We start from the raw sequence: 15,587 nt of genomic DNA, 5'->3' as shown, positions 1-15,587 counted from the left end.
GAATTTGAGCACCTGGCAGTTATACCTTTGGGGGCTCGATACTCAGCAACCCTTTCGAAATCAGATTCTGGTCTATAAAACAAGTAAAACGTTTTCTGTGTTTTGAGCTGTGGAAATTTCTTTGATCACCATGCATATTTGGAGAACTTTTATAAAATCCAGTGACGCAGACTTTATTATCACAAGTCGATAGATGGAACACTGTGCTGAATTCTCTGTCTGTTATTTGTTGCCATAACTCTGTAATACACAGGAGTAGATATTAACTAAACTGTGAACTGTCTGAAGTTGGGAGTCAGGTTAGGCTGCGTTTGAATCCCTCTTCAAAGCTGAGCCCAACATAGGGTATTTATTAAATATTTGCTGGGGTTAGTCCCGGTGAGTGAGAACGTCAGGAGTTACCCATTGCATAATAAAACGCTGATTATTTTTTTAAACAGCTTAAATAAGTGAAAAAAATTATTGGATGTATTTTGTTTTCCAAGAGAAATGACACTTTGAAGTTCAGACAATAAACTGACCTGTGCTAGCTGAGGTCTTTGCATGATCTCTCTGCTATCTCATTCGTAGTTGTGTCTGGATTTTATCTTTATTCAAGCTCTCAGTCTCTGGATGTAATCCCTTCTTAAACTTTTAGTCTTTCAGTCCTCTGATGTTCTGATCTTCCCTCATCCCAGAGGGTTGGAAGGTTTGTAGCTTCCTTTTTTCAAAAACGTGTGTGATAATATTGTTACGCCATCTATTTAAAAATAAAAAGGAAAATGGTGTAGCGTCTTGACTTGAGTTTTGCCAAGACTAGACTTATGTTCTAGAGCAAGTCTGCCTAGCTTGCAGAATCTTCTTTTAGGCGTTCAGGGCCTCATGTCTAGTCAATGTTGAAATAAATTATGATGCTTCGTACAGGGCAGCAGGCAGCTTCGAAACTGAGGCTCAGAGTGACTCATTGGTCTCACCAGGGATGGTGGGAGTGACTGGGATGACCTAAGTATGACATGATACTCAGCTGACCAATTCTGTGACCGACTTCCTGAAAGCCTGCAGCAGCTATAGTACTTGGATTTCTGTAATGGAGCCAGTCTCCTAAAATTGTGGTGAAACCGCAGGTCCAACCGTGATGCAGCGTTTTAATTACACACAGAACATTTCACTTTGAAAATGTGTGTGGGATAGTGGCCCTGAGGCAGTTGCCAAAATAATGTCAATTACCTTAGGCAGCACCCTCAGGCTCTAAGGAGGTATATAAGACCTGCTTTTTCCAAATTTCTGTATAAGGATTACCAAATAGTCAACTTAGCTATTAACAGTAATCACCTTAAAACCATCAGAATAAACGCACAGGGCAAAAAAGAAGTAAACAACATGGTGATTACTTTTTTTTTTTTTTTTGCCATTCTCTTTGACCGTAGTCACATCCTAATGGCTTGGGTTCCATTATCATTTCTCTACTCTGCACAGCATTTCTTTACTCTGAGAAGTGTTTTGAATGGTTCTTTCCTCTCTCATTGGTCATTTTTTTAGCAGCTGACCTTTGCCCTGTGTCTGCACCTCCTGCTTCTGGCCTCCTCCTTTCTCTCCCGCTGACTCAGTTTCTCTACCCTTAGACATGCCTTTGTTTCCTAGCCCTTAAAACATAGGAATGCAGATCAAATTCTTCAAACTCTTATTCCTTTTCTGCCCACTGAGAATCTTGGGAAACCCCATAGATGATCAGTTTTCTTCTAAGGAGGGAAGAGAGGCGGTGATGAGCAGCCCTGGGGTTTTGCTCACCCTTCTTTCTACCTGTTTTCTCATTGTAACATGACCGCCTCTTATACTCCTTGTAAAACTCTATATGGGACATTTACTAATAAACAGAATTCAGTAGTGTCCTCATCCTAACCCTTTGTTCATTCCTTCCTTTCTACAACCGCTACTTTGACTTTTAGAATCCTGCATTTTCTATTCATTCATTCATTCATTCATTCCCTGCGTTTTCTTGACTCTCCCCTCTTTTTTTGTTACTTACAGGCTCCTGTATTACCTTCTGTTTTCCAAGTGCTGTGCTTTCTTTCATGTTTATACTCTTTCCTTCAGAGACTGAATATGATGATTGTTGTTTAAATTATTAGTTCAGTCTTTGTCATGTCAAAAATATTGAAAAATGATTGAATATATTCTTTAAGTTCAGAAAAGACAGCTTAGGTTGATACTTTGGCATTTTATATAGTACAGTGGCACATTGTTAATTTGTATCACTTTAGGGATTTATACCCAAACTGGAAAAGTTTTAAATCAAGTACTTATTATATTTTCATGTTTCTGATCAGCTAATCTGATGTTGATCTAATATGTTGGCTTATTTATGTTAACTCTAGCCTTTTCATCAATATAGCTCTTTTGACTATATCATAATAATGGAGGGGTAGGGGGATAGTCTGATTCCCACCATTCTGCTTTTTAAGGGAAAATCCAGGCCTCCCCAGTCAAGAACATGCAGGAATCAGGAGGGGACATTAGCACCATTAAAAGTGTATTTTAATGCGTTACGCTAATTTCTCTTGCACATTGGATAATACCCATCAGGAGGGGACATTAGCACCATTAAAATTGTATTTTGATGCGTTACGCTAATTTCTTTTGCACATTGGATAATACCCATGTATTTAAAAGTTGTCATTGCAAGAATAAGTTTGACATTTTACCTAAATAAACTTTCTTGGGGAGTGGTCCAAGATAGCGTTCGGTATTACACGGTGGTATGCTGTTTTTGCTAGAGTTTAAGAAAGAACTGGGCTTTGTCTGTGAAAATAGTTGTTAGACACACACACTGGTTTTGGTTATGTATGCATGTCAAGTAACTGGATAGATACAGACAGCCACATGGAACAGTTAATTCACGTTTCTGTTTTTAATGTAGTCATTGGTAAGGTACGCTAACACTTTTTTTCCAGAATGACAATGATGATATCTCAACCAAAATAAGTTGCCATTCTCAAATGAACTGTCTCATATGATGGAAACAACTTGCCATGAACAGAGACAGGGGAGGAGATTTAGGAGTGGAGGGTGATTCAAACAACAGAACAGGAGTAAAAAAATCTCATACTGGCAGTGGGAGTGTGATTATGGTTTTGAGAAACATACCGAGGGGGTTCCACAGTTTCCAGCAGGAATATGTGTGAAAGGGCTGAGGGGCTTTCTTGGGACACTTCAGACCTTAGTTGTAGGGTGACAGGTTGTACATGGTGCTGCCTCCACAGGGGATGAGCAGAAATCACCCTACCTCCTACCCTGGTGTCCCCAGGAAATGGATTGGCAACCTGGAATGCCACTTTGGGAAGTTTGCTGATACGTGAGTGTAAAATAACATTTATGTGACCAGGAGATAGAATTGGGAACATCAGTTGGTTGGCATGCTAAGTACAGGCTGGCTGGAAAAAGTGTACGGCGAGGTATGTGGTACTGATATTTGTTAGAAGGTTAAAAATAAACACATCAGAACTTTCATTTGCCTAGAGAAGAAATAGAAAGCCTTTGCAGAGTTTTTAGATGAAGAGTAAAAAAGTTAGTATATACCTCCATAATGGTATAATTCTTATTTACGTAATTTTTTATAAAGAAAGTTTGAAACTATGGGAGAAAAGCCATGATTAATTCAAACAGTAAAGAGTAAAATTCTATCAAAATATGCTATCCTTTTTTTGAGTGGCAGTGATAATTGAGTAGGGAAATAAGGTCCCCAGGTCCTTTCACCCCTGGTGCTTGTAATTGACCATCTGTGTCCAAGCAGAAGTCCACTGACATCCAGGTACCACTGAGAGGGAAATGCCATTTCCTGTGGTAATTAGACATTTCTAAAGCCATCAATTCTTTCAGACCTAAGGCAGGTTGTGAAGTTGATTAAATCAGTGATGTTTTTAAAATGCATTTTTCGGTTATAGGTAGTGAAAGTAAGGTTCTAAAATGACGTATGAATGATAGATATTTGTATGTTGCAGGAGTGTATTTTTTTAATGGTGAATTTAAGTAAATTTGTTTAATAGTTGCATCAATTTAAACTATTTTTTAGATACTTGTTTTTTAATTACCTTAATATTTTCTGTTTGTAACATATTTTCATCTTGTAAACACCAACAGAAGGACCTGGTGGGGTGGCCAAGAGGAAAACCAAGGCTAAAGGTATTTTCTCTTTTTCAAATTAGCCTTGAGTGAATCAAGTTTAATGCTTGAAAATGCATGACAGTTTATAGATAATGTTTTGTAGATGCAGCTACTAATGCTAAACATTATTGCTTTTTGGTTTGGGTGCACCTTTGGTTGTAAGTAGTTTTATCAAGCTTTCATTAAAGAGTTTTCTGCCTCGGGCCTATAATTTTAAGTAATTTCCTTTTTCAGATTATCAAAACCTCGGAACAGTCTTTAAACTACACATTAAATTTACAGTATATACATCCTATCTACCTTCTAAAACTTTTCTTTAGTCTAAATTTTTGAGGTACTGTCGGAAATAAAGATGAGTTCATCAATGATTGATTTCCTTTTTCCAAAAGCTCTGATGATGCTGTCTTAGAGCACAATAAAAGCTAGTGGGACCAAACTTGTAGTTTTCAGTAAAATGAAAACTTAGATTTCATTATGCTGGTATAGAATTTGCTGTGTTTGATATTTTGACTCATTAAAAATTATTACACCTGTCAACCATTCTGTATAGGCTAACAGCTTATTATTGCAGCCTTATTTTATATTCCTTTGGTTTTTCTCGTTCACTGTAAAGATTTCTGTACTTTAGGGAGAGGGGCATGGGGAAAGTGCATGCTTTTCTTTATAAACTTGTAATACTCTTGTGTTCAAGTGCTTGGCACATTGTATGTAGTTGGATTTTGGTGAAACATTAACAGGTGAGACTTTTACTATGTGATTTACAGGGTTTTGTGATTTGTATTTTAACTTTAAGATTAGGAAATTTTAATGTTTTAACTTTGATATCCCGCCTGAATAATTTCCGGGAAGGAAACCAGAATTTTTACCATTTTATTCTTATGTAAGTAATTATGAAATAAATGGCCAATAAAGTATAATTTGACTCCTTGATCTAGAGAGGCAAATTCAACATTAAAGATTTAATATTTTAAACTGTGTGCAAAGTAACCCGTGCCAGCATTGCACCAGCCTTCTGCTCTTGCAGTGTTACTTATCTATGTTACTCTGAACGGCGTTGAAGAAGAATGAGGACTTTGAGGATGGTTGATGATTTATGAATTCTACTCTGTATTTTTGCAAGGTTTTAATAAAATTGTCAGGAAGAATCGAATAACATTTTGTATTCTGAGTTTTACATGATTCTGATGGGCAGAAACATCTTCCACGTTTTATTATATTAAAGAAATCTTTCTCTTTTTTGTTTCTGCTTAAATGCTACATTATACAGTAAACACCTTGCTTCTCGTATGATTTCTTAATGAGGAATCAAGGCGGTGAAATTCAAAGCTTTTGCTAGCAGCACTGTTCAACTTTATTTAAAGCAGGTTGAAAGCAGCACCTCACGTGAGATTTGGAATCACCTGTATATTCCGTTTAATTGTTCTCTCTTCTGTGAGCATGGACAGCATAGATGTTGGCTTGGAGTGGCTCTACATAAAATAACGGGAAATATACTTAAAGGAATACTGATTTCATAATGTTGAATAGAAGCAGAAAAGAAGTTCTCCTTGTCATCTTAGACACTGTAGATAACAAACTTAAAATTTTGTACTCATGGAAATTGTATTTTTCTAAACTAAGAAAATTAAATGGTATTTAACTTTTCATTTCTGCGTTATATTTGTTTCCAAGGAATGCAAGCACAGATATTTTAAGGACATACTTTTTTTGTTAGAGCTAAAGACTTTTAAATTATCTTTGTACAAATACTTGCAAGCTATGGAAAATTGGTTCCTACGTTGTCAGTGTTCCTTTAATTATGTTGTCATAGCTGTGACATGTGAGTTGTTAACGCTCTGTGTAAAGTGCTGCCTTTATGGCTGGACTCATTTTATTAATATTGCATGTTAACCTTGTTTTGAGGCAAATCATACTATATTGCCAGCTGGGAAAATGCTGGCAAGTTTCTAGCATTTCTTTTATAGCTGATACTTCATAGAGGTTTGCAGCTGTTTTTAAGCCAATTTAAAACTAGTGAATGAAAGTCACTTTTTGAATGATCATTTCATGTGTGTGGGGAGATAGAAAAAAAGACAATACTTTTGCACTAAGTTGCTGTCTATGAATTAAGAGATGACTTTCAATAAACATTTTTCCCTTTAATTGGAAAACCGGAAAGTTAAAGAACTCACTAAAGAAGAGCTCAAGAAGGAAAAAGAGAAGCTTGAGTCAAGGAGGGAAAGTAAGCATGAAGAGAGGAAAAGGGGCAAGAAAGAAAAGGAGGATGACCGGAAGGAGAAGAAAATTGCGGATTCAGTTGTCTCCAGGAAAGAGTCTCCTAGGGTTAAAAAGGACAAAGACAAGGAGAAAGCGGGACTAGGTAAAGGTACTAAAGCCAAGGAAAATAGGAAAAAATCAACGCATATCAAGGATTCTTCTGGTAAAGTGGCACCCAAAGACAAAGATGATAGAAAAGCAGGGAGAAGTTCTGCCAAACAGGCACACTTAGCAAAGGGGAGCAACGAGAAGAGAAAGAACTGAAGCTGCAGCAGCATCCCAGGAAGTGGTAACATTCTTCATCGTGATTTGCTGCTGAAGGGCATAGAAAACTTGGTATTGCTCTGGTTGGGGAAGATGTGTCATTTAGCCATTGACTATATTTATTGGTGCTCAACCAAGTAAATTCTTTGAAATTGAGGTACCCGTCTCATGCTTCGAAATTTAAAAGATGAAGCTTTAAAACAATATGTAATAAAAATATGATGTAATAACGTCTGTTTTTATTAACTTATTGATCGTGTATCAGGTAAATGTATATGTGTAATATGAATTGTAATGATTTATTAATACAGAATATTTTCACTGGAGTTCAGCAAGAATATGAAAATTTTAAATAGTATTTATATGCAGAGTGATTTGTAAGTTTCAGGAATGATAAATACTCAGGTAGGTAGGAGGTTACCACCTTCTCTGTTAGCTGTTGTCTTTCTTCCCTCCTTCGCCTTCCTGCTTTCCTGCTTCCCATTCTTCTTCAACTACCCTTTTCCTTCTCCGCTTCCTTTCTCCATCCCCTTTTCCTTCCCCCAGCTCTTCCCAGGGCATCTCCTCGGGCTCTTGTGAAGTTGCCTGTGAGTCTCTGTCCCCAGGCCCAGCCAGTACCATCCCCCTCCCCCCGCCCCCCTCTCAGGGGGCTGCTCCTTCCTCAGGCTCTTCCCCATTCAGCTCCTTTTCATCTCTCCTCCTGGTCTTTTACCATCTGCTTTACCTCCTTTTTCACCCCCCTGTGCTGCCTCACTCCTCACCCTGCCTCACCCACTCCAACCATCCCTCCCCCACCTTCTCCTGTTGCCCAGTACTTAGTGTTCACTGTGTTCTGAGAATTCTAGAAACAGTCCTGGATAAAAGAGAGAATTTTATGTAGAAGAACAATTTTAGAATGCTTATTTATGACATCTTTACAGACTCAGAATAGTTATAGAAAGGCTTTAATTATTTCAAATTAGGATATACTTTCATTTTATATCATAATTTTTCAGTTATATTGGTGGAATGGCATATATTTTTCATATTTGATTGTATCATACTTGTTTACCGTTTCTAAGGAGTTGCAAATTTGAGATCAAAATTGAGTTCAGAAAACATTTAATAAAATGAAATTTCTATAAGAAATATATTTCTACAAATGGTCTGTGCTGTTCTACATGAAGTCTTAATTCTGTAACCGTGACTGCTGGTGAAATTCAGTTACTGAATATGAGAAGCATAACCTGATTTGTTGTAACTGCATCGTAAGTGCTGCCACAAAATTTTTATTTTATTTTTAAAATAATTTTTCATCTTTTTCTTTGAAGAGCCTTTAAAAACAGAGATTTTGGCCTAATTAAAGATATTTCAAATCAGAAGTGAGTGAGTGTTAAGTGCAAATTTTCTAAAAGTATTTGTGTTTTTTGTTTTTTTTAATATGCTGGCACCTTTTACTGCTTGAAATCAAGCACTGTACATTTAGTTGACAAAAATTCCAACAGACATAATAAAATTATCCAGCAAGGGGGCAGGCCTAGAGAATATCTAGTCTAATATCTCTAATCCAATCCTATCATTCTGTTGTTTAAAAACTGAGTCCCAAAGGAATTGTCACATGGGTTAACTTGGGGCTTCCTATGTTGATCAGTCCAGATTTTATTATTTTTATAGTTTGATTATAGGAGCACAGTAAACCACAGTGAATTTTATGGCTCATTTGGTGGCAAATACAGGGGCCCTGGCTTGAGGTGAGTAGATCCCAAGTACAGACCTGTAATTAGCTGTTGCTTCCTAGCTCTCTTCTCAGATCTTGACCCTGCTGATTTCTACTTGACTTTATTCTATGTGGAGGTGCCTCCACTTGATGAGGAGGGTGGCCCTCCAGGGGGCCCAGACACATTTTTCTAGTTTAGCCATCCTTGAACGAAGATGCAGTTTTCTGGGCTGGCCCTGGGAGAAAAGTCCTGAGAGATTCTGGCTGTCCTGGTTAGGCCTGGAAGCACCTGTGACCATTCTTGTAGTCGGGGGACAGGCTGGCTCCTGTGCACAAAGCTTTGGGTGTGGGTTGAGGGATTCCCTCTCAAACCACATGAAATGCTTCCTGCAGGAAAGAGTTTGTGGGAGAAGAAGAGGGAGACTGAGAACTGGACAGAACAAGAAGCAAAACTATATCCACCGACCACATAAAATTACAATCTTTAAAAAATATATACTGATGTTAGGTCTTGCTAAGATAAATAGATTGAGTTTTTAAATTTATGTATCAAATTTTAAGTGTTAATTTCTGTACAGATGACTTTTTTTTTTTTTCTCCCTTGTAGAGAAGGGCAGCAAATTATAATGACCTTTACTGAGGGCATTCTAATAATTTTTACCTTGGTTTTTGAAGGACAGTCAATGGCTGTGGGGCATAAAGTACATAAATGCTAAATTCTAAGAAATTAGTGAAAAAAATTTAGACTAACCCTAATCAGCATAAGCATATAAGCATTATCTGTTGCTATTTAATAAAGCACCTGGAAATATTTTAGTTCTATCATTGAGTTTCCCTTTGAATAACAACTCAAGAATTGAATTGAAACTTCTGTCCTAAAATATTAAAAATATTTCAAGAGCTCTTGAGAACTGGGAATTGGCTTACTTTCTTTTTTTTTCTTTCCTTCCATTTTCTTCAGTAAATAAAGGTTTCAACTGAATTTTATTGAAATTGAGGTGACACTTTACTCAGATGCATTGGCCCTTACTGTTCACCTAAAAAACTTAGTGGAAATATGCTTTTGGTCATGATTAATGGGTTAATATTATGCTTGCTTTCTCAGTTTTACTTACTTTTTTATTCAGTATGTAGTTATTTCTATATTCTGCTGCTTCATATTTTTATGTAAGGATAATTAAAACCAGAAAGGTCACCTTTTTGAAATGTCAACTAAAAACAGGGACAAAAATTATATAACTTGAAGTAGTTGGGAGTCAGAAAAAGTCCTGAAAAGTGAAAATTAAATACTGAGTATAAATGTATTTTGTTATATCACTAACATTACTTAAGCTACACTAAGAGATGATGCATAGAATTCTAAAAAATGACATTCTTGGCATAATTTTCCTTTGTATGATAACATTTCCCATGTGAGTAGCAGTCATCGTAAAGACAGTCAGTTTTACAAAAATATTTGAGAGCTTATCAGTTTTTCCAGGAATCTATTATCCTATAGTGTTCAGAATACTTTCTTTGGAAGAACTTTATACTCATTGATATTTTTCCTTCAGTTGTGATGTGTAATTTCTGTGTTTTCATTGGTTAATGGCTTTGTGTGTGAATTTCAGTTATTTCTAACCGCTTGTAATCAACTATTTGCAATCTTATTTTTTTCAAGATTTTCAGTTTTACTTTATGGATGATTTGCATTGTGTATAGGCGGTCCCACAGCATTTCAAAATGAGGGAGAGACTGGTAAAGAAATTGACATAAATCTGTTAGCATGAAAGTTTGAATTAATCCCGGGGAATTAATTCTGCCAGAGATTGGCTCATAGAGAGTATTTTGTAGTGTTATGGCCTGTGTAGCCATCCAACTTTGTAACTTCAGAGGTTCTCATAATGATTACTTGGGTAGTAGGGACTCCCTGTATATACTTCCATTAGAAAACAAAGAAAGATAGCAAACAAGTATGATTTTAAATGTTAACGGTTTGGGAATTCCCTGGCGGTCCAGTGGTTAGGACTCTGTGCTTCAGTGCAGGGGGCACAGGTTCCATCCCTGGATGGGGAAGTGAGGTCCCACATGCCGCACGGCCAAAGGAAACAAAATTTTTTTAGTGATTTAAGTTAACTGTAAATGTCATTTTCCATGAAATGGGTCTGCTGATTTAGTCTGTGTCTCCAGACTTTTATTCCTTTCTCCTGTGTCTTCCACTGTTCCTTCTGTTAATGCCCATTGGTAACAATTCTCCAAATCGGTTACTCAGTTCACCATAAAATGCATCTTGGAAATGCTGGTTTTTCTCTCCTTTCCCTCGAGGTGATTGTGCGTGAGTGGCTGGTACGTTGTTAGCACTCGTGCTTCCCTTTCTTTTGTCAGAATGATGGTAATAATTCTACCAAGTTGTTTCAGTCAGTTGTTAAAAGTTTGGAAGCACTGTGGCTATGATTCCCATTCCTTTTATCAACAGATTGTGAGACAAATAGTTAAGTTCTTTATTCTTTGTAACTAACGTATCATTGTAAAATGGGTGTACTGGGTCCTACTTTGTTTTACTGAGATCATTGAACGGGCAAATAAAAGTAATTCTAAATGTTACATATGTATAAAACTGCAAGAATGCTTAGTTATTTAAAGGATACTGCTACAACATGGAAACACAAGATGTGAAATGTAAAGCCTAAAAAAAAGTTATGAAGAAATAAAGTGTAGTCTTAAGTATATGGTATAATTGAGAAATTTCATACCCAGTCTAAGTGTGAAAAACTTATTTATAAGTTTGCTTTGTACCCACAACACGTTTTTCCGTAGAAGCGATTTTATGGTCTTTAGAGGTTTTTCCATCCAGTCCACAAAAACCTATTCAATTCCTAATTTCCAGTTCTGCAAGTCTCGGTGTAACTATGTTTCTATGGAAAAAGCATTCATCATTCTTCCTCAGGATATTAGGAACACGTTTAGATTTACTTCTAAGTATTTTCCAGAGTTCTTTTGGTTACATGTGTGAATCCATTCCAGTTAGCTTACGTGGACCAAAAACATTGATTGGCTCACATGACCGTAAAGCCCAGGGGTAGTTGTGCTTTTTGTCTTTTGGTTATGCTAGCTCTGGGTGCTCAGACAGTGGTCTGGACCTCTCTCTCCATCTTTGGGCTCTCTCAGGAGGTGGCCTTCCTTCTCAGGCAGCCTGGAGTCCCCCGTGCTCATATTTATTCCTAATTCTTACAGAATGGGGGATGGGGTAACCAAGCTGTGACTGCAAGACCAAGGGCATGCGAGTGCCACCCTTAAAACTGGGATGATGCAGAACCAGTCCCTCAACGAAATCAGTGCGCTTTTACCGGGAGAAGGGGGGCTAGGTGTGGGGCAGGCCACATGGTGAATATTTATACCCTGTATTTCATCCGCACCAAAGGCAGGCACTTTCTGGAACTGTTTTCCCCTTCTCTCCTCCTCACCCGATGCCTCCTGCTGCCGCCCAGATATGAAGGGTTGAATGGGATGAGCCTGAATGGGTAGCTCAGAGTTAGAGCCCTGGGAATAGAGAGAACTCATCCCAACCCTTGGTCAACAATAACTTTAGGCAGTTAGAGGAATGTAAGAGAATATGCCATTTGATAAATACTGCCATTTAGTTATCAGGTGAGTTAGGTTTATTTTGTTAAACTCTTTACATTTTCCCCTGGTTCTGTCTAAAGAGAAAGTGTTCGTTCTTAGGAAACTGAAGGGTGAGTATTATATAGCAGACCCAGAAGGCTTATTCTCATGCAAATCTTGTTCGGGGTACTTGGAAAAAATCCTCAGTAACAATCTTTAGTGTCAGGGCCTACCTTCTCCATTTGCCTGAGGATAAAACCACATGAACTAGATGTTTATTACTGGTTTGGGATGTCATTTTTACGTAGAAATCAATTTCTGCAAAAGCTTCCATTTTCTAAGCCCTACAGAGCAGAAAATCATCTATTTTTCTTTGTTCTCATTTCATACCTCATTTGATTTCACTTCATGTATGTATTTATCACTGTTTATTAGCATCTCTACATCGTAGAGGTCTGTCACTTCTTCCTTGCCTCAAATATTTCTTCTCTAAGATTAGAGGAAGGCATATACTTAAAGTTTCTGTGTTGTTTTTGATAATGAAATAAAGACCCACATGCTGTGTCATCTCTATTTCCCATTTATTGGTTCGTTGAAGAAATATTCAGAGTGTCTGCAGTGTATTGGGGGCTGTTCTAGGCCCTGCGGATACAGTCTCTACAATGAAATGCTCTGAGATAAACAGGAGATGGAGAAAAAATAAACTGGACTATTGTCTGTCCTGCCCACTTCCCCTCTGCGTACAACACGCTCCCACTGTGGTGGGCTGCCTTCTGCCTCTCTTGCAGTATCCAGCTAAGTCATCACATCTGTCCTCACGTTCTCTGATCCTCCCAGGTGGTTGGATTGTGTGCCTTGCAATTATCATGCTCTTCACTTTGCTTCTTTCTGGGACTTTGTTATTAGACTATGATTTATGTCCAGTACCTATCATAGTAACTGACATTAACAGGCATTCAATGGATGTTTATTGAATGGTTAACATATAAAGTAGATAATTAAAATATATTTCAGGTCTGTATACACTGTTAGTAATATTAGAAAGGTGAAAAATGTTTAAAAAAATTTTGTTAAGGAAAAACCCGGAAGCTTTTTCATTAATTGTTTTAACCACCTTGTAAGTTGCCTTAAGCTTTGTTCATGTTGTTGTGAGTATGTGTGCAAGGCAGGCGGGAGGGAGAGGTAGATTTGTTTCTTTAGAAGAAATAAAGGAAAACATTAACTGATGGGGAAGATGTGTATTTTCTGGGTTTAAATTATCTCATTTAATTCTTAAAAGCCTTCTAATGAGTTACTATTTTATCCGCTTTCCATACTTGTGGAGACCAAAGTTGTAGCAGTGGTAATGTGTTCAAGATGGGATTCAAATGGATTCAAAGGCAGCGCTCTTGGCTGCTGTTCCTAAGCTCCTACACATGGTCTCCTGTTGTGAGATGTTAAACTGAGTCCACTCCAACCCCATCTTTGTGGAGTCCCTCCATTGGTCCTGAAACCAGGCTCTTAGGAATCTTTCTGGCAGTGTTTAATTCTTTTGAGATTTATGTCATCCTCTTCCTGAAGCCTGTCTGTCCACCTTGGGTCACGTGAAAATGATTTGAATCTGGAATGGCTCTTACTGTGTGTCAGGGAAGCTCTTATAGTTCCTGGCAGTAGGGCTGCTCTTGGGAAACCTGCCAGGATTGTACCTGCTGATTATACAAGCCAAGAACAACAGCAAGGATTAGCATGGCCAGTTAGTACGGGTGCCTTTGTGGTTTATTGATTTCCCAGAATGGGAAGAAAATCCACTTATTCTTTCCCATTATGGCCAGGTGTAGTTGGGTAGTAGTGAATGAAGTAAGCTGATACTAGGCTACAGTAATTGTATCAGGTAATTAAATTTGCTATGAATGGTTGATTTAAAGTGCTCACTTCATTTACTTTTTATAACTTACTCCATTTTTTAATTACAATTGGAAGAAAATTTATACATTTATTAAATGTAAACATTTAAAAAAAATTTTCCTAATTTGTCTCATGTGCTCAAAGAGCTGAAAACAAGGTGTGTTTTAAGGGAACTAGTTGGTTTTCCAAATCATGCAGGAGCTGTCGTGGTTGACGTGCAACGTTCGTTCAACCCTAGATAATTACTGTCAAACAGTTGTGGTCATCCTGCTGCTCTTGCCAGTTTAGGAATGGAAGTGGGTTCTGGTTCTGACTGTTAAAACTGAAAGGGAAGAATGGTGAGAAGTTCCAGGAAGGATTTCCTCAAGCCTAAGAGAAGCAGAACAAGAGGTGGTCCTTTGCTTCTGGACATCATCTTGTCTGAAAGAGGAGCTTGCAGCTGGGAGAGCCCGGATTGCCACCCTGAAGATGAAGCCAGGGCTGAGAGCCAGCCTACCTGCTGTTAAGTAATAAACTTCCTTCTTGCTCAAGCCAGTGTGAGTCGGTGTTTTGTTGTTTGCAGCCACATCAGCATCAGAACCGATACATTCATTTCATAACCTGATTTTGAAGATTCATTTCAGAGCTGTATCCTTGCCATGTGTACCTCATAATAAATCCAATTTGAAAACCTTTCATTTGCCTTATTTTATTTATTTTTCTTGTTTAATTTTTGTTTACTTTTTGCCTAAAATCTTGTATGAGACATGGATTTACCACTATTTTCTGGGGAATACTTCATGGATTCATGGATTAAAATGGACTTGGGTAACAGAAAAAATTTTGGAAACATCACAGTAAAAGCTTCCACATGGGTTATCAAAACAATAAGAATTATTCTAAAATGTGTTTTTGTTAAATATTAGGAAGTTTATAAGGGTCTGGGGAAAGAGATGTGTTAATGCGATCTTCAGCTTCTTTGAAGTTTACAAAATATTTTTGCACTGATTTCACCTCTGGAAAATAGCTGTGACCAGGTATTAGTACATTTACAATTCAGCTGCTGCTTTGGACAGAAAAGAAAGCTACTCAATATTTTCTCTTGTTATGCGCTTCTGCTTTCTCCCGTTGTTTTTCACGTTTTACAATGTCAATTTTAGAGACAAATAGCTCCCAGCTGATTTAGAGAAAGCTGTTTATTAGGGGCATCGTGGGTCTGAATATTGATGTACTAGTTGTTTTCAAGCACTTTTAGGATCAAAATTTTTTTCAAATGAAACTTTTCTCAGAATCCAGTAAGAACGGGATTTTCAGGCAGCTTAAATCTTTATTGTTTGATGGGGGAATATTTAACTGCTTATTGAACCCATGGAGCACAGTTTTGAAAGCCTGCTACAGATGGGATTCGTGAAGAATGACCCTGTAATTTTTCATCCAAACTGAGATGCTTTTGAGAGTGAAGTCATTTTACCAGGACAAAAGACAAACCAGACCGTCCGGGTAAATTAGGCTTGTGGTACTGAAATGGTGGATGCTGCTAGAGCACAAATAGGCATCTCGTTGGTAAATAGTAGCAGGGAAATTGATGTGAGTCCGCCTTGCGTCCTCTACAGCCCTAAGCCTCGCTGGTGCAGCTATAGCCTTGGCCCTGCAGAGAGTCTGCAGCCCTTTAAAAAGCAGAGCAGTCACACACGGGGTGTGCTCAGCCCTTTTGCAGCAGTTTGTTGAGCACCTGCTATGTACCAGGTGTTTTCTGAGATGCTGAGAGTGCAAAGATAAATGACTT

The 15,587-nt window shown here is 37.8% G+C and overlaps 1 protein-coding gene across 18 annotated transcripts in view; it reads left to right on the top strand.

Moving 5' to 3' along the window:
• ASPH (aspartate beta-hydroxylase) overlaps positions 1-15,587 on the top strand; it is a 386,456-nt gene that overhangs the window by 44,614 nt on the left and 326,255 nt on the right. For 12 of the 18 annotated variants that reach the window (XR_007472942.1, XR_007472943.1, XR_007472941.1 and 9 more), the window contains one exon: positions 4,117-4,158. The exons of 4 other annotated variants lie outside the window; for them this stretch is intronic. Coding sequence is in view for 9 of the 14 variants with exons in the window: in XM_049700865.1 (XP_049556822.1) it covers positions 4,117-4,158 (42 nt within the window). In the remaining 5 variants the exon portion in view is untranslated. Of the gene's footprint in view, positions 1-4,116; positions 4,159-6,298; positions 14,498-15,587 lie in introns of those variants that run through there. 2 more of the 18 variants (XM_049700871.1, XM_049700872.1) reach the window with 1 other exon arrangement.

This window comes from Orcinus orca, chromosome 17, assembly GCF_937001465.1.
Source record: "Orcinus orca chromosome 17, mOrcOrc1.1, whole genome shotgun sequence".
NCBI classification, from domain to species: domain Eukaryota; kingdom Metazoa; phylum Chordata; class Mammalia; order Artiodactyla; family Delphinidae; genus Orcinus; species Orcinus orca.
Note: the sequence above shows the minus strand (reverse complement) of the source record. Positions and strands in the feature narration are given on the sequence as shown.